We start from the raw sequence: 24,861 nt of genomic DNA on the forward strand, positions 1-24,861 counted from the left end.
TTTGCAATAATCATCAGTAAACTTTTATTATATCAAGAGAATTAAAGAGTAACTTTACAAAGTAATGGTATAACTTCACTGAAAGAAATGCATGTGCATTACTCTGAATGAAGAATAGGGGAGACAAAGATTTATTCACATTAATCAGAGCCTGAAAGAAACACGTTGCTTAGATTCAGCAAAATAATGTTCTAAATTCTCCCGTGATTTGCAGTCAGCTCAAGATCAGCAGCTAAAGCAGGATCCAATCGACATGCCTTTAAAAAAAAGAAAAAAAAATATTCTAAAAAATTAAATTGATTGTGTGTCTTCTACAAGCTCACTGTGCTAGTAGATATTGTTTCCTTAGCTTCCTTGTGTTAAATCATGAAACTAAAAATACACTTTTGATCTCCTTAATCTTTAATTTCCGTTTTAAAAATCTCTCAAGGTAAACAGATATGGTAAAGTAGCTTTTCCATATGGAACATTTATCACGGAAAAAAATAAACTAAACTTTTTAATTGCCAGATGTTTAGACTGGATCTGACATTTTTGTCCATTTATCAACTTCTTCACAGGAACGTAGGATAAGCACATGTTTAACAATATTAAAAGCATTGTTATTACTATTCTTGGATTATAAATTCACTGCATTATTGCTGTAGTTGAAGACTGGCAATTGGTGATTTTATTTGATATTTGTAAAAGAAAAATAAATGATTATTTATAGAGGATGGTCACATTTATTCCACAGAAAATGTCCAATTCTAGACAATCAGCTCAATCTTTAAAAATTGTAACACAAATGAGCTGAGAGAAGAATACTATTAAATCATAGCTTGACCTAGGTTGGTTCATTCACCCATATAATCTTTCAATAAATTCAAATGCTTTTGCTTCATTTTTGAACATTTGCAGCTTGCCATGTAGTCTGAGCTTGGAGAAAAAGTGAATGATGTTAATTACAGCTACTAGAAACAAACCAGCTTCAAGCATAGCTCATAAAAATATTTTGTTCCCAATAATTTTAAGATTAACAAGTGAAGCCTCCATAAACTGTAATTAATCTAAAAATGAAAGTGGAGAAGGCAGGGAGTATATGAACTGGGAATATGATAGGCTTATTCAGAAACTGGTACTCCCCACGCTTCAAAGCAGCAATAGTGCTGGATGTGGGGTATACATACCTTTGATAACCACATGAATAGTTAGAGTATTTATTTAGAATTTGCATGGTTATGTCTATCATCTAAAAGGTTTTGAAATCTTCCACATCAAGGGGCAATAAACAATTAATGGGGCACAAACCTGCCTCAAGTAAGTCAATTGGATAATTGAATAACATTTTTAGTAATTCTTTTCAGATATGTTATAAATAGTTCAATTTTCATGTATAATTCCATTTTACATATCACACATAAGCTAACAGTTATCTTAAGGAAGTAAACTCACATCCAATTAAAAATATAGAGCCAGCCACCCACCCCATACCTTAGAATAGTATTTTTTAGCTGCTGCTAAATCTTGCTGGATTCCTCGGCCAAGTTCGAGGCACCTGGCCAAGTAGAAAGAAGCCATTGCAAGTCCTCTGCTTATGTAAAAAGGAAGACAATCTGTTTCCTCTGCTATCTTTTCAACATTGTCATTTTCTATTACTCTATTTGGAAATGCAAAAATTAGTAATTTCAGAACACGGATCGTATATTTCAAATAATTAATAAGAACATTTTTGCTGAAGTCTAGATTTTTCGTATAAAAGTCTTAACAGGGTTATACAAAAATACGCAATAGTTTATAAACCCTAAGTTCATGTACAGGTAGTCCTCAACATGATGACAATTGGACTGAAATTGCTGTCATTAAGTGATGCATCTGTAATCCACAACCATGCTGCCTAGTGATGGCAATCCCTATAGCAGTGATGGCCAACCTTCTTTCCCTCGGGTAGTGTGCGCACTCGCTATTGCGCATGTGTGAGTGCCCAAACCCATAATTCAGTGCCCCCTGGAGGCCCTCTGAAGGCCAGAAATGGCTTCCATGGAGCTTCTACCCTCCTCCGTCCCCCCAGAGGCTCTCTGGAAGCCAAAACCTCCCTCCCAGAGTCTCTGTGCAAGCCAAAAACCAGCTGGCTGGAACCCACATGCACGTTGGGGCTGAGCTAGGGCAACGGTTCACATGCCAGCAGATATGGCTCCACGTGCCACCTGTGGCACCTGTGCCATAGGTTCGCCATCACTGCCCTATAGTCTCAGTTGCAGTCATTAATTGAATTCTATAGGTGAAGCAACTTCCTGCTTTCCACATCCGTTCAATGGGGAAGTCAGGAGAAGTTGCAAGTTCCAGTGGCAGTTTCCAGATAGGGGATAAAGTGAGGGATTTGTGGAGATATGGGGAAGGGGTAGAGGGTTCATGACAAGCACAAGTTGGGGAGGGTGTGGGAAGCAAAGCAGGGTCAGGGAAAGAAACATAGAAACATAGAAGATTGAGGGCAGAAAAAGACCTCATGGTCTATCTAGTCTGCCCTTATACTATTTCCTGTATTTTATTTTAGGATGGTTATATGTTTATCCCAGGCACGTTTAAATTCAGTTACTGTGGATTTACCAACTACGTCTGCTGGAAGTTTGTTCCAAGCATCTATTACTCTTTCAGTAAAATAATATTTTCTCACATTACTTCTGATCTTTCCCCCAACTAACCCCAGACTGTGCCCCCTTGTCCTTGTGTTCACTTTCCTATTAAAAACACTTCCCTCCTGAACCTTATTTTAACCCTTTAACATATTTAAATGTTTCAATGATGTCCCCCTTTTCCCTTCTGTCCTCCAGACTATACAGATTGAGTTCATTAAGTCTTTCCTGATGAGTTTGATACTTAAGACCTTCCAACATTTTTGTAGCCCGTCTGCAGTTTCCATTGCTTTGACTACTTATTTAGTAAAGCTAAATCATTTGGTGAGCAAAGGACACTGCATTGGTCAGAAATAGGGTTGGGGAGAATGCGAAGTAATGCCTGGGAGGCAGCACAGGTCAAGAAGGGCATACAAGGGTGAGAGGGAAGCAGAGTAAAGGTTGGGGGGAAAGTGCAAGTGGCTTGTGCGGTGCAGGTGTAGGGGGCTGGGGAGAGTGTGCAGGTAGAAGAGACTTATCCAGCAATTTGCAATCTTCCCTTGTGGGGAAGTATGTTAGGATTCTCCATTGATTTAGGATTGAAGAATTAAAAAGTTAGGGAAAGGACACAACTTTGGCCCTCACACAATGATAATTGGCAATATCTAGCCTAGTTTGTGAACGTAACAGAACTTACTGAGATGGCCAAATTAACATGTTTTATTAGAGACAAGAAAATAACTACAGTACATTTGTTATTTTGTTCTATTTATATTTTCATCTTTTTATTATTGTAAGCTGCTTAGTGTAGCCCCACTGTGAGATAGGTGGCAAATAAATTGGATGGACGGATGGATGAAGCCAGCCATCCAGCCCCTTGAATTGGACCTGGAAGCAAACTGGCAGCCAATGCAGCTTGTGGAGTGAAATGTTCTAGGAGTGCACATAACTGCTTGCACCACTGCATTCAGTACCATCTGAAGCTTCTAGATAATGTTATAGGGTGACCCCTCATAGAATGACTTGTAATCTATGGCAATTAGATAAGATAATTGTAGAAAGAAGAGAACCACTTAGAGAAAGAGGTAAATACACAATTGCACTGTACAGTACTTACAACTACTGTAACAAGATCAGAAGTCACTTTATCTTTTTATTTTTTTCTATTTTTTTTCCTTTTCACACTCTAGATTTTTCTTAATTCTTAATTTTTTATTTTTCCTTCTTATTTTAGATTGCATTATTTTTTCTTTTTCTTTTGAAAACTTTCAATGACATTAACATTAAAAAGAAAGCAGAGAAGTTGTAAATGATGATCATGTGGTCACGGGTGCTTTCACCGTTAATAAGTTGTCAAGTATATTCAGAGGTCTCCAACCTTGGCAACTTTAAGACTTGTGGAACTCTCGGAGTTGAAGTCCACAAGTCTTAAAGTTGCCAAGGTTGGAGACCCCGGCTTGGACTGATCATGTGACTATGGAGGTGTTCAGATGGCAGGATCTTCAAGAACTGATTATAACCATCATTCATTCAGCACCATCGTAACTGAACAAGTAGTCGTAAGATTGTTTTATACAGTTATAAACTATATTCAATATTAATGTAGTATACAAGCATAGCAATTACTAATTGCTCATAGATATGGAAAGTTTTTATATAAAAAATCTTTGTGCCTTTAAAAGCCACAACAGGAAAGATTTTAAAATGTTTAGCTTTAGTAATGCATATACAGTGGTACCTCTACTTATGAACTTAATTCGTTCCGTGACCAGGTTCTTAAGTAGAAAAGTTTGTAAGTAGAAGCAATTTTGTAAGTAGAAGTAATTTTCCCCATAGGAATCAATGTAAAAGCAAATAATGCATGCAAACCCATTAGGAAAGTAATAAAAGCTCGGAATTTGGGTGGGGGGAGGAGGAGGAAGAAGAGGAGGAGGACAGTTGCTACCCAGAGCGAAGGGAGCATTTCTTTTCTCTGGGCGCTGGCAGAGGTTTATTCCCTCTCCAAGCGCCCAGAGAAAGGAAAAGGCTTTGTTTGCTCTGGACTGCCAAAGCCTCCTTAAGCGCCACCGAAAGGCTCCTCTGGCAGCCCAGAAAAGCCCGAGATGGCCGGGATTAAAGTGGCAGGAAACTGGCCGGGCCTTCATGCTTCTCTCAAATTTCCTGGGAAATTTTTCCGGGCTCCGGTTCTTAAGTAGAAAATGGTTCTTAAGAAGAGGCAAAAAAATCTTGAACACCTGGTTCTTATCTAGAAAAAGTCTTAAGTAGAGGCGTTCTTAAGTAGAGATGCTACTGTACATATATACGTATCGCATAGCATCTGAAATACATATCAGTTGTCTAACCACATAAGTCCTGGCACATTTGACTTATACTTCCTTTTCCCCAATTAGCTTCCCTTTGAAGAACAAACTAAAATAAATTTACCTTTTGGCAAACTCGGATGCTTTTGTAAAACATTTTCTTTTGTAATAATATTCCACCAAATGGCCTTTAGCATAGACATTTCCTCGATCCGATGCCTGATAGAGGCACTCTAAAGCAGCCTTCAAGTTGTGACGTATGCCATGTCCGTGAAGATACATAATCCCAAGGATGCCTTGAGATTCCAAGCTTCCATTCCCACAAGCTTCTGAGTGCCAAAAGAATGCCTGTAGAAAAACAACTTTCCAAAAATCATTTTGGCAGGAAGATTTTTGCTATATTCAAGCTATGTGGACTGATACATATAGATACAGAGCCAAGAATTATGCTTCGGGTTTAATAACTGCCTCTGTACCTACCCACATATGAACACTGTCAATCGTCAAAATGGCAGCAATACTGTATATGTCCAACTCCTTAGTCATTATACCACCTTGGGCCTATGTAGTTCTCTTCACCTTGCTGCCTCTTTCTTACCATTTCCAAATGGAAAGAGACTCCATTTGGCCAGTTGAATGCAGGGCTTGGAATAAAACTACCCCAAAGCAGCAGCTACCTTTTTAAAATCCTTAGCATGTGCCGAATACAGCATTCCAAGTATACTCTGAGCCTTTACGCTTGCTTTTGGGTTCCCGTGATTTGCAGCAATAAGCCATAATCTAGAAAACAATAGTAACAGTAATGTGATTAGATTATTCCTTTTTCCATTCATAGCCATGTGGAAGTTTCTCAGATATTTTGAAACGTACACAGTTTTTCAAAAACCATCAAATTGTACCTAAGCAATCCCACCCAACATAACCAATGCTAAAGCAGTTTGGGGGTTGTCATGGTTCAGCATCACTGGGAAGATCACAAGTCTCTTATCTATGTATTGGCATCAAATTGGAAACTTGGCCTTTCCAAATAAAAGGGGGGTTCAGAACAGGATTTTTTAATTGTGAAATTATTCAGTGCCAATCATAAAGCTTAGAGGGAGCTCTAGGCAACTTCCATTTTTAAACTTCCAACATTTTCCTGCAATTTCTGTTCTTTTTCAACTGAAAATCTGTTCAGGAAGGAGATAAATAACAGCCATGAACTTACAGTATTTTAATTGTTACCACAAAGAGTTCTCCACCTAGAAGCACCCAAAGAAGTTGTCTCAAAATGGAACCCTTTATGTTGAAATCATGGCTCCGACTATCTTGTTATAGTTTGCTCCAAAATGGTCAGGCGGATATGCCCGCACATGGGTGCTTTATAAAGAAAGGTCACCTTTCAGCTTCTTCTTCAGAATATGGAGTCCCGCATCCTTCGTAGTAAGCTCGGCCAAGGTTGTATGCAGCAGCAAATTTTAAATGTTTTGCTTTAGGGGAGTCAGAGTCGAGAATCTTCTTCATATATTCAACTCCTTTCTTCTGCAGATGAACCAAAGCAAAGAATAAGTGATCATGTCAAGACATGAATCATTTGTGGACAAGCAGCCCACTCGCATGTCAGACCAAGTCATGAAAGGGTCTGTTGTTTGAAATGAAACATTTACAACATTTAATTGATGGAGATACCATGCGAACAACAATTTCTGTTGAGCTGAAACCCAGAGGAGGTGTGCCTAGCTGAGATAGTTGGTGATTTACAACATAACATTAAAATAGACCATATATCAGAGTTTGATTCTGACCGGCTCAAGGTTGACTCAACCTTACATCTTTCCATGATAGATAAAATGAGGAGCCAGGTTGTTGGGGGCAATATACTGACTCTGTAAACTGCTTAGAGAGGGCTGAAATGCCCTATGAAGAGGTATACAACTGTAGGAGATACTGCTGTTTCAGTTAGAAAGCAGTAGAATCTTCAGGAAAAATTATCAGGTGGTGATGAAAATGACATCATAAAGTCAGAACACAACCTAGCCCTTTTTTACATGTATGGTGAGACTACAAAGAGGGCCAAAGGTGTTGTGTGATGATGTAATGCTGCTTTCAACTCTGACAAATACCAGTCAGTGGCTTGAACACTTGCAGGGGAGTGGAAGGAGCAGCTTGTGGGTCTCTTCATGCCAGGCGATCCCAAGGCTTGAAGGGGTCACTCGGCAGGCAGCTTGGCAACTGCGCCATTTGGCCGTTTCGTAGGCCCTTGTGGCTGGGCGACCCCTGGGGTTGATGGGATCGCCTAGCATTCTCCGCAGCCAGCGAGCATGCTCAGATCACACTGTGGGTGTGGCTTATGCATTTTCTTTCAACATCTTTCATTGCAAATTGGGTGCTCTGGGGTTGAGCTCCATTTTTGCTACCCCACTGCATTCCCCCTCCCCCCGTCTGGGCAATAGCCTACCCCTAGATCACCCAGCAGGTAGCGCAGCACTCACGCTGGCCCAATAGGCCAAGGGACTTGTCCAGGTCAGAATAAAAGAGCCTGCACTACCAACGTTGGATTTCTCTTTAGATTAGCTTCTAACTGTTGCTTGTCTTGCCTTTGGATGCTTTAGAAAATAAGTTGACCCCTTTCAAAGATTGGAACACTGTTATTGTGTCACCCTGATCCTTCTTTTCATTAGACTGGCCATATCCAATCCCTGCAACCGTTCATCATATCTTTTAGTTTCCTGGCCCCTTATTATTTTTGCTCATTTTCTCTGCATTTTGTCCAAAGTCTCAACAACTTTTTAATAATGTGATAACCAAAAATCGATGCAGTATTCCAGGTGAGGTCTTACTAAAGCTTTGTCACACTAGTTCTTAAAATGATTCTATCTCTGTTAATTCATCTTAGGATTACATTGGCTTTTTTGGCTACTGCCACATACTACTGACACCAGATGGATTCGAAACTAGCTGACCAAATGTACTCAACATGTAGCGCTCAATGGAACTTCATCTACATGGAGGGCAGTATGCAGTGGAGTACCCCAAGGCTGTTTTAGGCCCAGTGCTCTTCAACATCTTCATCAATGACCTGGACGAGGACATAAATAGGGAACTCATCAAATTTGTAGATGATACCCAACTGGCAGGAATAGCTAACACTCCAGAAGATAGGCTCAAGATACGGAAGGATCTTGACAGACTTGGACATTGGGTGCTATCTAACAAAATGAAATTCAATAGTGAAAAAAATATGATTCTACATTGTCTAGAGTTCTAGTGGACAACCATTTAAATATGAGCCAGAAGTGTGTAGCAGCTGCCAAAAAAGCCAACATAGTTTTAGGCTGCATTAACAGAGGGATAGAAATAAGATCATGTGAAGTATTATACCACTTTATAATGCCTTCGTAAATCCACACTTGGAATATTGCATTCAGTTTTGGTCGCCACGATGCAAAAAGGATGTTGAGACTCTATAAAGAGTACAGAGAAGAACAACAAAGATAATTAGGGGACTGGAGGGTAAAACATGAAGAGTGACTGTAGGAACTATATATGTCTAGTTTAATGGAAAGAGGAACTGGGGAAGACATGATAGCAGTGTTCCAAAATCTCTGGAGTTGCCACAAAGAAGAAAGAGTCAAACTATTCTCCAAAGCAGTTGAGGGTAAAACAAGAAGCAATGGGTGGAAACTAATCAAGGAAGAAGCAATTTAGAACCAAGGAGAACAATTAATCTATGGAACAGCTTGCTTCCAGAAGTTATGAATGCTCCAACACTGGAAGTTTTTAAGAAGATGTTGGAGATCCAGTTGTCTGAAGTGGTGTAGGGTTTCCTGTCTAAGCAGGAGGTTGGTCTAGAACTAGAAGATCTCCAAGCTTCCTTCCAACTCTGCTATTCTATTCTATTTATTTATGAAAATTAATGAATATCTACTTTCTAGTTGCAACTTACACAATTTGGAGTAGTTCCCAATCCATCGTAGTACATTACACCCAGCTGGTACATGGACTGAAAATCCGTGTTTTGTTCAAAAATCGATAATGCATCTTCATACCGTTTCTGTAGGAGGCACATAGAAAATCAAATATTTAGGATTAAATCAGTTAGTAAATCTTATAGACTGCTGAATCTTTCAGAACATCATTCCTATCTAGATACTATAGTCTTAATTTAAAATAATTTAAAAAGTGACTTAAAATTTGAAATTAAGTGCATTAAGGACAGTAGTACTGTACTTCATCAAATTCAAACAATAGTAGCATCTGAAATGATAGGTACGTATGTGCAGAAGAAAATACTTATAAGAAATATTTATATCCGATTCCTTAGATCCTCAGAACATAAACAAAAGCCTAAGGGCAAACAGATTCCTGGATGGAAACCTTGGAAGAGTAAATTGCTTGGATCAAAATTCTTGGATCTGCATTTGCATATTTCTCCACTGAAGAAGACATTCTGGAAGCTATGTCGTAGAAAGTATGCTTCTACATACTTTCTGAGTGCTAGGGAACATTAGCAGGAGATTGATATGGCCATATGTGAATAGCACAGGCCATTGTTTTTGTTCTGTATGGTTCTTATGAAATGAATGACAGAATCCTTGTGGGTACACTTGTTAAATAGATTATTGGCTTTTCTGTGTTTAAAAAAAGACCCTTTTTTATTAGTGATCCTGTATTCCTATTATCAAACTGGAATCCTTGCAGCACCCAACAACCCAAGTAAGCATGATAAATGGTGAGGAATAATTGGGAACTAATATTTTAGTAATACAGTGGTACCTCTATTTGCGAACTAAATTGTTCCGTGACCAGGTTCTTAAGTAGAAAAGTTTGTAAGAAGAAGCAATTTTCCCCATAGGTAGCAATGTAAAAGCAAATAATGTGTGCGATTGGGGAAACCACAGGGAGGGTGGAGGCCCTGTTTCCTCCCAGGAGATTCCTAGAGAGGCTCCATGGAGGCTTCTCCCCGCCTTTGCCAGCCCTGTTTCCTCCCAGGAGATTCCTAGAGAGGCCCCATGGAGGCTTCCCCCTGCCTTTTCCGGTTACAGTTTTGGAGGCTCTGGTTTGTAAGTGGAAAATGGTTCTTGAGAAGAGGCAAAAAAATCTTGAACACCCAGTTCTTATCTAGAAAAGTTCATAAGTAGAGGCGTTCTTAGGTAGAGGTACCACTGTATAAGTGAATGCCACAGGCTGTCTACCCCTGGATTAGAATATGGACGTATAAACTAAGACAATGCATCAGTATTTGCAACCCATATTTATTGAGCAAGGCATACAGGCCTAATTATTATTCTAAATCAAATTCAGGAATGTGTGAACCAAGCCTGTAGGGTAGCTTTCTATATTCTTAATTACACTAAAATCAACTATTTCCTCACTCTTGAAACTATTGTATTGTGTTGGAAATACCAAACTCCCCAGCTAATAAGACCAGTGAAGTTGGGAATTATAAATGCTACCCTTTCTGGAATGCACCAAGTTGGGGAAATGAGTTCTAAAATAAGGGCCTCTGAAATTGTCCTTAATCCTTGCTTTTGTTGCTGTCTCCCTCCAGCATTCTTTACATTCTTTTAGAAGTTGTAGAATTTCACCTCTTCAAAATAAAGTTGCCCTTTGAGAAAATATGCCAGTGGCTCTCCATCTTTAATTCGCTGTTCCAGAAGTTGTTCAGCTTTTGCAAACAGAAAAACATGCTCCGAAGCCCCTATTTAAAAACAGAGACACAGCTGTGGTTGCTTATGAGATAATCAGCATATAAAACAGATGGGAAGCTTTTTGAGCCAAAAGATTCATTTTTTCTTAATGGCCATTTGTTGAAGATGCATGTTTGTTATATACGGGATGGAAATTAAACTCATTTATGATAAGGGCTGAATGAACAAAAGAAGTAGCATGAAGAGGATATAAGGAGTTGGATCCAGAGTCCTGGTGACATGATTAAGCTTGCAAATAGACAGAGCTGTATTATATAAAGCCATGTTAAAACCCCAGTTCTCATCTCAATTTTCCTGATATTTTTTTCCTTCAACTCTGTGCTTTTTAAAAGAGAAAGCACAGGCAAAGAATCCTGTAGGCAAAGAAAATGGCCCCAATCTAAAGTTCATTGAGAACAACATGTAACTATGCAGATGATTATTTAGTTTTGAAAATACTGATCATGCTATGGAAGAAAACAGTCACATTTCCCATATCCTTACTCTGCTCTTCTGTGCACAGTCTCTCGGAACGAACTCACCGACTCAAAAGTCCCTTATTTCATGTAATAGCATACTCTTTATTGATAAAGGCAACACACAGTGAAAAGCATATTGAATTGCAAAGAAAAGGGAGTTATTTCTCCAGAGTGAAGCATCAACAAAGTATGGGGGAAGCGCCAGCACAGCCTAACGGCATTCCTTAGATAACAGAGTCTAATAATTTAATAGAAGAAACCAGTTCACTGGAATCTCGGACAAACTTCATCCAGCAAGGAATGTCTTTTAGTGAGGCAAGAATCATGTTTTGAAGCCTTTCTCAAGCACCCCACAGCTCTAAAATCTCTTCCATTAACAGCGTTGAAGCCCCACACCCAATTACCCAAAATCCTTTGCTTTTATACTGCCTGGAAGTGACATCACACCACAAAGAGGTAAAGCTGTGAGCTTATTTCCTTTTACTATGCAAGTCCTCTTGCCTAGTAAAAGGAAATTTTCTATAACGAGCACCTAACAACAGATTATCCACCCTAATGTCTTCCTCATCCTCCGACTGGGATCTCTCCCCCATTGTCATATCAGCCCCCTCTAGTGGTTCCTCGGGTTCACTCAGGTCACTTCCCCCCTCACTCTCACTCTCTGCATCAGCTGGCAACCCCACTGGCCCAGGGTATCCAGAGGGGCCTGGCTTATCCTTCTCAGAATCTGACATGATTAGAGATGGACAAGGAGCACACACAATACTGACTGCACTGCCTGTCAGGAAATAAGCATGAAAATGCAATCCATCATTCATTGTGCTATGGATACCATATTTGTAGGTGGACTGCTTCAAGAATCTTACATAGAAAGCTTGGGTTTTTGGCTGTATTGCTGTGCCTAAACTTTAACATTATTTGAACATAAACTTGACGCTGAAATGAAACAAAATGGGGGGAAAACTCTCTAAATAAATGCAAGCAGGAGTCATTGATCACATCAACAGTTATTACTTGCATGTCAAAATATAAAAAATAGAGAGCAACACTCCATCAAATGTGTTCCTACTCACATAACCGTCCCACTATTTGTTCAAGGAAAACGTTACATAATAAACTGCAATCCATAAGGGGGAAGTGATATATACAGGTAGTTCTTGACTTACAACCTTCTTGTCTTCGGAGAGGGGCAGCATACAAATCTAATAAATAATAATAATAATAATACAGCCACATTTGAGCCCATAATTTCTAATGTTATGAGACATTTGGTAAGTGAATTTTGCCCCATGTTACGACCTTTCTTAGCTCAGTTGTTAAGTAAATCCCTGCAGTTGATAAGTTAGTAACCTGGTTAAGTGAATCTGGCTTCCCCATTGATTTTGCTTGTTAGAAGGTCACAAAAGGTGACCACATGATCTTGGAACACTGTTACTCCAATAAATATGAACCAATTGCCAAGCATCTGAATTTTGATCACACTGGTGATGGGGATGCTGCGAAAGTCATAACTTTAAAAAACAGTCATAAGTCACTTTTTTTGTTTTATTGTAACTTTGAACGGTCACTAAATGAACTAACTCGAGGACTACCTGTATTTCTTTATTTTCTAAACAAATTCAATGAAATATATTTCTCCAATAAAGGGTCAATGCTTTGCTGAGAAGTACTGCAGTGCTATTGATATGCCTGACTCTACAGAGTTATGCATATAGTAGCAGAAGAGACAAGATGTTGGGTAGTTTCCACTGAGAACTAAATCAAAAGGCTGAAATCTGCCATGGTTGTATAGCCTTGTTTAGCTATTTAACTAAATCAGGATGTTATCCCATGTATAACAATTAGCCAGAATTTTCTGAGTAGTGTTCTTGTGCTGGCTGCAAGTACCAGAGAAGATGAAGAAAAAAGCAATACAGTGGTACCTCGAGATACGAGTTTAATTCGTTCCGGACCTGGGCTCTTAAGTCGAGCAGCTCTTATCTCGAACGACTTTTCCCCATAGGAATTAATGTAAATAATTTTAATTGGTTCCAGCCCTCAAAAAACTCACAAAGTTAGTCTAAATTATGCAGAAAGACATGTTTTTAATGAAGAAATGTACATGTACATATAAATGAATAATGAAGTTTCTTTCACTTAACTTGTAAACTTTCTTAAACTTTTAAATTTACATATGTTCAACTTCTCTGCCACCCAATCCTGTAGGACAGAGGTCCCCAACCCTTTTTGCACCAGGGACCGGCTTTTTGCACCAGGGACAGGAACAGAGGAAGGAAGCAAGGAAACTTATGAAAGGGGAGAGTAAGAGAGGAATGAGTGAAGGGAGGGAGGGAGGGAAGAAGGTGGGAAGGAGAAAGAAAAGAAGAAATAGAGGAAGGGAAGGTAAAAGAGAGAAAGAAAAAGAGCAAGAAAGAAAGAAAGAAAGAAAGAAAGAAAGAAAGGGGGAAGGGACAGGAACAGAGGAAGGAAGCAAGGAAACTTATGAAAGGGGAGAGTAAGAGAGGAATGAGTGAAGGGAGGGAGGGAGGGAAGAAGGTGGGAAGGAGAAAGAAAAGAAGAAATAGAGGAAGGGAAGGTAAAAGAGAGAAAGAAAAAGAGCAAGAAAGAAAGCTGCAAGCACTCCCCCGAGCCCCCCAGGCCGGCTGCAACCTTTTAAAACACGCGCGCCGCTTCGCAGCTGTCTCCTGAAGCCGAACGCGGAAGTTAGCGTTTGGCTTCAGGAGACAGCTCCTTGGCGCTTGTATCTCGAATTTGGGCTTGTAAGTAGAACAAAAATATCTCTCCCCTCCCAGCTCTTATCTCGAGTTGCTCTTAAGTAGAGCAGCTCTTATGTCGGGGTTCCACTGTATTCCCTGGAAGATTAGTTCATTTGTAGAGGGCAGCAGCATAAGCCCTCTCCCTTTCTTGACAAAAAGAACTGCCATTTTAAAGAAGGGAACCTATGAAACTTTGCAAAAAACTCTCTTGCTTTTCTTGGCAGAAGTTCAGGCTGTTTATTACAGCTCCTGTAATCTTGTTTTTCCATTTGTTCAGGAAACAAGAGTATGACTTCTTTTAATTCAAGTACTGTACTATGAAAGTATCCCTTCACCTTATCCCATGATAAAAAAAATAAAGAACTGTGAAAGCTAGAAAGTGTATTATTTTGTTACCTTGATGGGATATCCATTGTAAACCATCCAATTCAATACTGGATTCATTAAAAATGAAGTGGAGAACAGTCTCAGAACTATGTTCACGAGGCAGAGGTTCACTGGTTGGCTTCATTTTTCTCTGTTATATTATTCCTGTCTAATAAAAACTGAGAAACATATTCAAGCCTTGAGAAATAGTTACCTCCTTCACATTTATTCCCAACTTTCCTTAGGAATACCAGCCTTTTTTCAAAGAGTTGCTTCTTACACTGATTTCTAATTATTTCCCATTAACCTCATTGGGTAAGCATATTTACATATTCATCAAACTCATGATTCTGGATTGCTATCAGTTTTAAAATATAAAGTCACAAAAAGCAGGAAAACAACAGCACACATAGAAACAATATCCATTATGAAAAACAGAGCCACTACTCACAAGTTAATCTAACTGATACACTTGGCCACACTCCCGATGATAAAGACCTGAACATATACAGGTAATCCCTGGGATATTATGGCAATTGGGACCAGGATTGCCTACATAAATGATGCAGTCATAAAGCATAATGTCATTGCTTAGTGATGGCAATGTTGGCGGAACCCCAAGATGGGTTGGTTGTTAAATAGGAGGGGATAGAATGTCAGGTAAGGAACATGGGCATGTTGTGTTGGGATGGGAAGTGCCATGTGGGAGAGGGCAGGCTAGGGATATCCTCTGAGAGCCAACATAGCCACATAAATACATACATAAACTAACTAACTAACTAACTCAGGGATAGATAGGCAAAGTTCGCTCTTCTATGACGTGGACTTCAACTCCCAAAATTCCTGAATTAGCATGACTGGCTCAGTAATTCTGGGAGTTGAAGTCCACAAGTCATAGAAGAGCCAACTTTGCCTACCCCTGAACTAACTAACTAACTAACTAACTAACTAACTAACTAACTAAATGAGAAATGTCAGAAGATAGCCTTAGATACCCGGGCTCAAAATTTATTTGATTTTATTTATTTTATTTATTTGTTTTGCCAATTAGGTATTGGAGATATACAAAGATATAACATGATATACATGATACTAGTAAGAGAGAAACATTAGGACGGGGGACGGAAGGCACGCTGGTGCACTTATGCCCGCCCTTTACTACATTGCTACCTCATATTCCAATTGTGATTAATGGATTGTAGCAAAATATGCATTATTTTTAATGCTAGTATACAACTCTTTGATTTTTTATTCATAGTATTACATGATTTCACCTCTCTTCCAGAGGCTTAAAGGCATAAGCATACTCACAGACTTCTAACTACCATTGGAAGAAAAATAAGGACATTCTTTGACTTCCAAAATTTTGACTACAGAGAATTTTTAGAATTACGAGATTTCAAGGAGGAGCAACAGTGGAGGGGAAACAAACTGAGCAGTTTTGTCAACTTCACATTAACTTGTCATCCTCGATTTACGACGAGACCGGGGGTGGGGAGGAAGAATGCGCAACACGCTTTCCCACGTCCATCAAAGCTGTGCCACGAATTAAGGAATTGGGGACCGCCGCTTTTACTTGGAAAACGCGCTACTCAGATTGCTGTCAAAGCGGCGAGAGAGGAGGGCGGAAAGGAGACGAAAAGCAGCAAAATGAACCTGTCCGATTCAATTCCCATGAATTGTTACTCACTGAATTCGCCGAAGGTGCCCATCATCGCGAATTGCGCCCTCCCGCGTGTAGTCGCAGGGAGCCAAGACATAGGCCGCGCGGCAAGCATGAGTCGCTTAGCAACGCTGGTACCAAGCGCTTCTCTTTCGACGGCGCCTTGCCGTCGTCCCGCCTTCTCTTTCACGGCCGCGGGAGCATGCGCGCGCGTTGACGGGGCGTGGGGGGGGGGGGAACAGCGAAAGGAATGGTTGATCAGTGGGTGTTCGGCCGGACAATTGAGCGGATGAATTCCTCGTTGTAGAGCAACGTTTTTCAACCTGGGCAACATATATGTATGCATGCATGCATATATGCGTGCATGTATATGTGCATGTATGTATGCATTTATTATTTATTAGAGGTATGACTTGTATGTATGTGTGTATGTATGTACAGTATGTATGTACTGTATATGCATATGTATATGAATCCAGAGCATGATACCATGGTCTTTCGAGACTGAAGGATGCCAATGCAAATAATAATAACAATAACAATAATAGTTGTTGTTATAATAATAATAATAGTTGTTGTTGTTATTATTATTATTATTATTATTATTATTATTATTATTATTATTATTATTATATTTGTATGCTGCCCCTCTCCGAAGACTTGGAGCACCTATGTACATACATACATACATACATACATACATACATACATACATACATACATACATACATTTCAACTCTCAGAATTCCCTGGCCAGCCATGATGTAAGTCGGTCCTCTAACCCCAGCTATAGAACAGAGCAAGCACTTTTTAAAAAGAGTAGATATTTCTTCCAAACGCGTATACATATACAACATTTGATTTAGTTCTGAAAACAATCTGAATTAGTGGTACAAAGAGCTGAACTTGTAAATAGAAAGGGCTCAAATACCAAACAATAATGAGGGGAAGGTGTAGAAATCCCCATTTATACTTGACAAATCTTGTCTGAAATAATAGCAATCTAAAGACCAAGGGAGAAGTAAACCTTGGGAGATATGAATATAGTGCTCAACAAAATAATTTTATAGCACTTTTAAGATTTATTGGTAGCATTTTACTTTGGTTTTTGTCTAGTGTTACTGATTTTAATGAATTACTAGGAGTCTGGCAGCATACATACTTTATTAATACTTTATTATTATCTTATTTTAGCAAGCATTTAAACAACAATAAACAAGTGAGTGGTTTTTTAAAAAAATAAATAAATTGAGTTTTGTATTGTTAGTTTTAGTTTAAAATAATTGGATTTAGGTAATTTTGTATTTCTTTTATATGTTGTAAGTCACCCTGAGTTCTCGGAGAGGGGCAGCATATAAATTGAACAAATAAATAAATAAATTTTCTTGGCAATTAAGAATCTAATAAAATTCAACCATAATTTCCTATTGTTATCCCACAAAAATGGATACCCAGCAATGAAAAGGGAACAATATGAAATGTATAAAAAGAACCACTCCAACCTAAAAAATTCAAAAATATCCGTAATATTTACAATCTAATTGGGCTGGAAGAGAAATGTTTTTCTTGGGATACAACCACGGAACTGGAAATAGTTTATCTTTACATTTCTATTTAAAAATTAACTATGGAAATCTAAAAATTAGCTGCTACATAAACGTAATGATAAACATATAAAAACGAAGTGATTACTGCTTTCACCGGAAGTTGATCTTGACTTGAGGGGATTGTACCTATTTTTAAAAAACAGGTAAACCATTATATTGAGCAGGTTCATTCCCTTGCATTAAAAAACATGCTAAAATTTTGAGGCATTAGTACAGGTAATCCTCAACTTTAAAAGTGAATCTTGCCCCATTTCACATCCTTTCTAAGTTTCTTGCCACATTTGTGTTGTAACCCAGCCGCCAAACCAAGAAAGATAGCACAAACCACGTTCAAACAAACCTTGTTTTAATAACTACAAACTACTAATTAAATTTTGTAGATATTTTTAAAGTCAATGAAATGGTAAATCAGTATTTTCTGTGCAACTGCTGTAAATAATCCTTAACAGCTGGCAATAGTCCAAGCAACAAGAACCCAGAGTATGTCTTATTTAAATATTACCCCAAATATTTCATTCTTCTGGGGTGGGGTGGGGAACTTCCCACACTTCAAAAAAGCATATTTTGATAAACTTAGAATTATTAGATTTACATGTTAGAAAAAGCCAATGGACAAGAAAGATGGCAATTTCTAAGAAGGAAATTAGCGAACATTTCCAGTGAGTGTGGACGTGTATAGAGGAAGGAAGATTTAAAAAAATTGGCTGCACTATATTTCAATATGCTTAGAGAAAGTCTGGAAATCATGATAAATAGGAATCATGATATATAGGAAACTAGAAAGAGGAATAGAGCACGAAGAAAGAGGAACAGTATGAAGAAATAGTGCATATTTATAGCCCAGAATTGTAGACTTTGTCAGAAAAACTAAGGATCAAAATGATGTAAGATTTAGTGAAGAATGTAAGAACAATGCATAGCTCCTCGCCGCATATGGTAATAGAATAATAAACAAAAGTACTCAAATTCCTTTTCTTTTAAGTCTGTTTTAAGAACAGAACGAGGTGAAATTCAGCAGGTTCCGGAGAATCGGTAGTCAAAATTTTGAGTAGTTCGGAAAACCGGCAATGCCACCTCTGACTGGCCCCAGAATGGGGTGAGAATGGAGATTTTGCAATATCCTTCCCCCAGTAGTAGGGAGGGAATGGGGATTTTGTAGTACCCTTCCCCTGCCACGCTACCAAGCCACACCCACAGAACCTGTAGGGAAAAATTTTGAATGTCATCCTTGGAACAGAACATGCTTTTCACTGGGATGCTGTGAGGAGGAGCAGATTGAAAGTTTCTACCTCAAGCTTGTTGGAAACTGAATTCTTGACCTTGAATTAGTTCAAACCTTCAGACTAGATGTACCGCAAATGAATCTGAAGTACAGTGTAGTGATCATTAGTAATCAGCCTGAATTTATTTGGAACAAACCACATTTCACTTTGGGTAACTTCCTAAATATATTGCGGGAATACATCTAGATTTCTTGACAAAGTGATGACAACATACTCTATATTAACAAGGTAGGTGACTATCAGCTGGATTATATGCCTATTAGGTAGACTCACAGCTAGCTTGAAAGATTGTTTGGAGATGGTGTGTCATCTAGAACAGCAGTCACCAACTGGTGAGAGAATTTTGATGGTCTGCAGAAAAATTATTTGCATTTTTTATATTGCATTAAATCAGGGGTCCTCAAACTGTGGCCCCTGGACCGGATACATGCAGTGAAAGCTTGTTTTGCTGCAGGGGTCTTTTTGTGTGGGTTGGATGGGGGCAGAAATCCCAACTTGGGGTCTGCTTCAGCCTCCAGGTATGGGGCTTTGGCTGGAGGGAAATCCCGCTGGTGGCAAAGAGATATACGGCCTTATTCCAGTGGGACTGCATCATGGCTGGAACTGGCTGACCATCTCAGCTCGCTGAGCCTTCAGTCACCAGTACCTGGTCTTGCATTCCCACATGTCTTCCCTCTGATTGGAAAGCTTCTGCTCTTAGTCCTCAGTGAGTTGCTTCTGCTGAGCCCCCTTCTCGATCAGATCCAATTTGAACTGAGCCAGCTGTTTTGCTAAATTTGTCTCATGGTGGCTACTTAGCTCCAACAATTGCTTCCTGTTGGGGTCCTAAGGAGCCCAGGTGAGGAGGAGAGGAGTAGCTGGCAGGGGAGGGATGAGTAGAGGCTGGCGAGGCACCCCTCAATCTGAGTGACATCAACTTGACCATATCTATGGTCTGCAGGATTTAAAATTATGAATTTACTGGTCCCTGAGGTCCAAAAGGTTGGTGTCCCCTGATCTAGAAAGAGGAGAGATGCCAAAGGGATCTGTCTTAGGGTTACATCTTAAGTAATTGCTTAAGTAAAAGGATAGAAGATCCTGACTAAGCAATTCTTTAGCAAATTTGTAGAGGACACAAAATGGGACTTGATAGCAAATAGGATAGAAAATAAAAATTCAACATGGTTTTGGTACAATAAAGAAATGGGTTGAAATAATAGACTAAAATTTAATGCGGGAAAATGAGAACATTTAGGAAAGTATATGAGATGGTGGATAACTGACATGGACAATAATATTTGTGAAAACAATCTTCAAAGAATTACAGATAAGCACAGATGCTATTCAAATATAATTCCAAGATACTTTCGTTCTCTTAGTGAAAGACAAATTGGAATCAGTACTACTTTTAGGTAAGTACTACTACTTACCAGAAAAGACTAAGAGAGAGAGAGAGAGAGAGAGAGAGAGAGAGAGAGAGAGAGAGAGAGAGATTTAATCTTTAGAAAAGATGATTGAAGAGAGAATAGCACTTTCAAATAACCGAGGAGGCAGCAGATAGATGATTAATAGTTATGTTCCATCATCCCAGAGTTCCAGGTACAAAACGATGTTGCAAGATTTTAGCAGAAAAACTTCCTAACAAAATAGTTCACTAGAGAGACAAATTGCTGAGGAAGGTGTAATTATCTTTAGTTGTCTGAAAAATAAGTCAGCTTTATGGTTCAGTTTAACTTTAAATAGATGCAGCTTTATAAATTCAGTATATAATTATCACAGTCAGTTTGTAACAACTTTTTATCTCTTCACTTTTTAGCAGGTCACATTAAATATTAAAAATTTAATTTCTCATAGATTTATTCCTTGTTGACTGGCTTCAGTTTATTCATCTCAAGTTCTCAGCCAATTGATTTAAGCTTCTTGGATATTAAATCTAGCCTGTAAAAATCCAGATGACCACCAGGTAGAAGTAAAGAATCAATCTTTTTTAATATATATTTTTAACAGCTGGAGTCCTACAAAGCGTAATTTAAAAGATTACCTTTAATTGTTAAAGCCTGTACAAGCCAAAGCAGATGTTTAGGAGTAAGCTCTACTGCAGTTTATGTAAGCGGACATAATACAGAATATAAATTTTAATATGCATTGTATCTTTAATATCTGAAGGGTGCTGAACTCTTTTGAAACATCTTGCTTGAAGTAACTCCATCGATCCACTCAGGAGTTAACTGGTGTGTAGAAGCAGGAATGTGTTCCAAGAGCTTTGAAGTAAACACCAGTGCTTCTTTTAGAAGAATTCTTGTCCTTCCTTGTGGCTGTGGTAAAAAAAGGGGAGGAGTTGGAAGGCAGAGCCATCAACGAGTTGACAGTTGTGTATGTGTGATACGTGCCTGGTTGCACAGGGCTGCATGGCTGCTCCACCTGTCCTCAGTCTTCCCTGCGCCCTCCTATCTTATAAGCATAACAAGCTGAGGAAAGCCAATCATATCCGCAGCCCAACAGGCCGTCTTGCATGTGCTCTTGTTTGTGTACGTGCAGAGGCTGGTTTGCTGCAGAGAGGGCGGGACTGCAGCCAGAGTGAGTGTTCACGAGCTGACACTGCCAGCCTTGGAATCAGATACACTAGCAGGCACCAGGGAGCTGTGCTCAATAAGCCTAACACCGGTTTTTGGTGACAAGTCTACCGAAGAAGAGCAAAAATGTGGGATGCCAACTCAGAGGTAAGGAATACATTCTGAAAGGGCGATTATCATGGAAATTGCACATAGAAACATAGAAACATAGAAGTCTGATGGCAGAAAAAGACCTCCTGGTCCATCTAGTCTGCCCTTATACTATTTTCTGTATTTTATCTTAGGATGGATATGTGTTTATCCCAGGCATGTTTAAATTCAGCTACTGTGGATTTATCTACCACGTCTGCTGGAAGTTTGTTCCAAGGATCTACTACTCTTTCAGTAAAATAATATTTTCTCATGTTGCTTTTGATCTTTCCCCCAACTAACTTCAGATTGTGTCCCCTTATTCTTGTGTTCACTTTCCTATTAAAAACACTTCCCTCCTGGACCTTATTTAACCCTTTAATATATTTAAATGTTTCGATCATGTCCCCCCTTTTCTTTCTGTCCTCCAGACTATACAGATTGAGTTCATTAAGTCTTTCCTGATACGTTTTATGCTTAAGACCTTCCACCATTCTTGTAGCCCGTCTTTGGACCCGTTCAATTTTGTCAATATCTTTTTGTAGGTGAGGTCTCCAGAACTGAACACAGTATTCCAAATGTGGTCTCACCAGCATTCTATATAGCGGGATCATAATCTCCCTCTTCCTGCTTGTTATACCTCTAGCTATGCAGCCAAGCATCCTACTTGCTTTCCCTACCGCCTGACTGCACTGTTCACCCATTTTGAGACGGTCAGAAATCACTACCCCTAAATCCTTTTCTTCTGAAGTATTTGCTAACACAGAACTGCCAATACAATACTCAGATTGAGGATTCCTTTTCCCCAAGTGCATTATTTTACATTTGGAAACATTAAACTGCAGTTTCCATTGCTTTGACCATTTATCTAGTAAAGCTAAATCATTTACCATATTACAGATGCCTCCAGGAATATCAACCCTATTGCACACTTTAGAGTCATCGGCAAATAGGCAAACCTTCCCTACCAAACCTTCCCCTATGTCACTCACAAACATATTAAAAAGAATAGGACCCAGAACAGACCCTTGTGGCACACCGCTTGTAACCCGACTCTGCTCAGAATACTCGCTGTTAACAATAACTCTCTGATGTCTACGCTTCAGCCAGCTGCAAATCCATTGAACTATCTTTTGTAACACTTGCCATTTCTTACTCCTTTGTTAATTAAAGAGAGGTGAATCCACACAAGGACTATGCTTCAAATGCTCCTCTGTTTTATAGCCTCCTGGCCCGAGTCCTCTGTTGGAAGCAGGGACCGAAGTCAATCTAGCCGGTGCTGCTTTTGTTCAGTCCCCAGCTCATCTGGCTGCCGGTGGAGGCCATGCCTTCTTCCTGCTTTGGCAACTCCAGACGGGAGCCAATCTGAACCAACAGGTACATTTTCAACTTTTCAGACCAAGTAGCTCCAATGGAACCTGGTTTTTCCATTTTACCTTGGAAGGAACAGCCACTGTTTTCAACTATGAACAAGGCAAATGCAACATGAAGGCACGCCTTCTAAACACAGTTTAGGAAGTTCTGCTTTTACTTTGGCTAGGATTGCCATTGAGTATGTAGTAGTAGTAAATGATGTATCATAGTCCTGGGAATATAAAAATGTTTTGTTAAGAGAAGATACGTTTGTCAAGTTAGTAATTTGCTTGCAATACTATTATTCAAAGGACAAAAATAAAACCTATTATTTTCAAACTATGTTTGGTCATAAGTGTTTGAACTCCCAAACTAGAAGAGTGTATGGGTTTTTTTTGCTCATCCAAATGGATAATTTTTTTTCAGTTTGCAAATAGTATCTACTGAAAAAAGAATTTGGGATTGAAAATTATATTACACTTGAAATTAAGATTATATAACTACCACCCTCATCCCATTAAATATTAACACTGAACAAATGATGAAGTGATTGGATTTAAAAATAAACTATTTATTCTTTTTATTTAGGATTCGCTTGGAGAAGCTCCCATCCATAAGGCAGCTAAAGTTGGGAGTTTGGAATGTCTCACTTTACTCGTTGCCAGTCAGGCCAACATCAAGTAAGTGCATCCTATACTGATTTCATCAAACAATTTCACTGTTTTTTTAATTAAATTATATTTTGAATTTAATGTAACTTTTTCTCCTAATTTGACTTTCTGGAAGGCTGCTTATGACAAGCTTTCAAAATGTGAAAAAGCTTGCCTAATTTGCTCAACTTTGAATTTTAGACTATTTTACAAAAATATCACTTTTGCTAATTGGGTATAAGAAGCTTCAGATTATTTCTTTTTAGTAGAGGATAGATGTTTAGGCTCCAATTCAGTACAAGTAATACACAGTGATAATAATAATAATGATGATGATAATGATAATAATTGTTCTGTCGGGCTCTCTGGTACACTCCTCCCAAAAATTCACAAATTTCAGACACACACGTTTGAAAATTCAAAGCAATGTTCTTTATAATGAAAATTCACTTAAACTAAGCCCTCTTTTGGTATAGCAAAGAACACTGGTCTCCAAACAAACTGGTAATTTGTACAAGTCCCTTATCAGTTCTGTGATACTTAGCTTGCAGCTGTGAGGCAATTCACAGTCCTTCTTCTTTCACAAAGTGAAACACACTTTGCTCTGGTTTAGTTTCCAAGCAGGGAAAAATCAGCAGACAAAAGGTCAAAGTCAGTAAAGCAGTCATGAAACACAATGATCAGATAATCCTCCACAATGGCCAAACCCACAGGCTGCTATTTATAGCAGCCTCACTAATTACCACAGCCCCACCCAACCATAGGTGGCCTCATTTTCTTTGATAATAATCTCTCAGTTGTTGTTGCCTATGCATCACTCTCCGCATGCGTGGCTGTATCATTAACTCTTGTTCTGAATCCAAGGAGGAGCTAGATAATTGATCTTCTGAGCTGTCTGCCACATTTTCCTCCTCCCTGTCACTCATGTCTTCTTGGTCAGAGGAGTCTTCATCAGCAGATTCCACCGGGGGCAAAACAGGCCTGCAGCATGTGGGTGTCTCCCCCACATCCACAGTCCTTGGGGCAGGAGCTAGGTCAGAGCTAACCACAACAAATAATAACTATTATTATTATTATTATTATTATTATTATTATTATTATTGTGTTTGACTTATGATATTGTGATAAGAAATCCAGCATATCAATCTCATTTGCTATAATTATTATTTTTTATGAATAAAATAATAATAATAGTAATAATAGTAATAATAATAATAATAATAATACTTCAATGCACAGAAATCAAGATAGAATAATATTATGTATAACTTATTGAATTCAACAGAGCAAGCATAATCATCAGTTACTCACCTAAATTAATTCTACTTATGTGTAACCAGATGCTAGTCTACTTGCAATTTGTTTCATATGGAACTTATTTCCAGTGTAATACAGGTAGTCTTCAACTTACAACTACAGTTGAGCCCGAACTTTATTCTGCTAAGTGAGAAATTTGTTGAGTT

The 24,861-nt window shown here is 38.8% G+C and overlaps 2 protein-coding genes across 10 annotated transcripts in view; one reads left to right on the top strand and one right to left on the bottom strand.

Moving 5' to 3' along the window:
• On the bottom strand, nt 1–16,034 carry LRP2BP (LRP2 binding protein). 4 transcript variants are annotated; one of them, XM_070757560.1, is made up of 9 exons: nt 15,852–16,034; nt 14,192–14,340; nt 10,459–10,571; nt 8,817–8,924; nt 6,270–6,412; nt 5,569–5,671; nt 5,016–5,239; nt 1,474–1,639; nt 1–257 (listed from the first exon to the last, which is right to left on the bottom strand). In XM_070757560.1, exons 2-9 carry the CDS (start codon nt 14,304–14,306, stop codon nt 192–194), a joined length of 1,038 nt encoding a protein of 345 aa, XP_070613661.1. In that variant the 5' UTR covers nt 14,307–14,340; nt 15,852–16,034; the 3' UTR covers nt 1–191. The 4 variants fall into 4 exon arrangements, with proteins under 4 accessions (XP_070613661.1, XP_070613662.1, XP_070613663.1 ...); XM_070757561.1 differs by lacking the exon at nt 15,852–16,034 and adding an exon at nt 15,473–15,642; XM_070757562.1 differs by lacking the exon at nt 15,852–16,034 and adding an exon at nt 14,613–14,627.
• Nucleotides 16,033–24,861, top strand: part of ANKRD37 (ankyrin repeat domain 37) — a 12,903-nt gene continuing 4,074 nt past the window's right edge. The window contains exons 1-6 of one of the 6 annotated variants that reach the window (XM_070757570.1): nt 16,053–16,202; nt 18,414–18,527; nt 20,548–20,656; nt 21,232–21,413; nt 22,620–22,772; nt 23,337–23,428. In XM_070757570.1, the coding sequence (XP_070613671.1) occupies nt 21,393–21,413; nt 22,620–22,772; nt 23,337–23,428 (266 nt within the window). In that variant the 5' untranslated portion in view covers nt 16,053–16,202; nt 18,414–18,527; nt 20,548–20,656; nt 21,232–21,392. Of the gene's footprint in view, nt 16,231–18,413; nt 18,528–20,547; nt 20,657–20,859; nt 21,414–22,619; nt 22,773–23,336; nt 23,429–24,861 lie in introns of all 6 variants that reach the window. The other 5 variants (XM_070757573.1, XM_070757569.1, XM_070757572.1 and 2 more) reach the window with 5 other exon arrangements.

The sequence above is a fragment of the Erythrolamprus reginae genome, chromosome 7, assembly GCF_031021105.1.
Source record: "Erythrolamprus reginae isolate rEryReg1 chromosome 7, rEryReg1.hap1, whole genome shotgun sequence".
Lineage (NCBI taxonomy): Eukaryota > Metazoa > Chordata > Lepidosauria > Squamata > Dipsadidae > Erythrolamprus > Erythrolamprus reginae.

What these genes read in the sequence shown, in the direction of transcription:
- LRP2BP (XM_070757560.1), bottom strand. Translation starts at nt 14,306, where the DNA reads ATGAAGCCAACCAGTGAACCTCTGCCTCGTGAACATAGTTCTGAGACT. An exon ending in GCATCCGAGTTTGCCAAAAG is followed by an intron (nt 1,640 to 5,015) that starts GTAAATTTATTT and finishes ATTTCCAAATAG; the next exon opens with AGTAATAGAAAATGACAATG. An exon ending in CTAAAAAATACTATTCTAAG is followed by an intron (nt 258 to 1,473) that starts GTATGGGGTGGG and finishes TTTTTTTTAAAG; the next exon opens with GCATGTCGATTGGATCCTGC.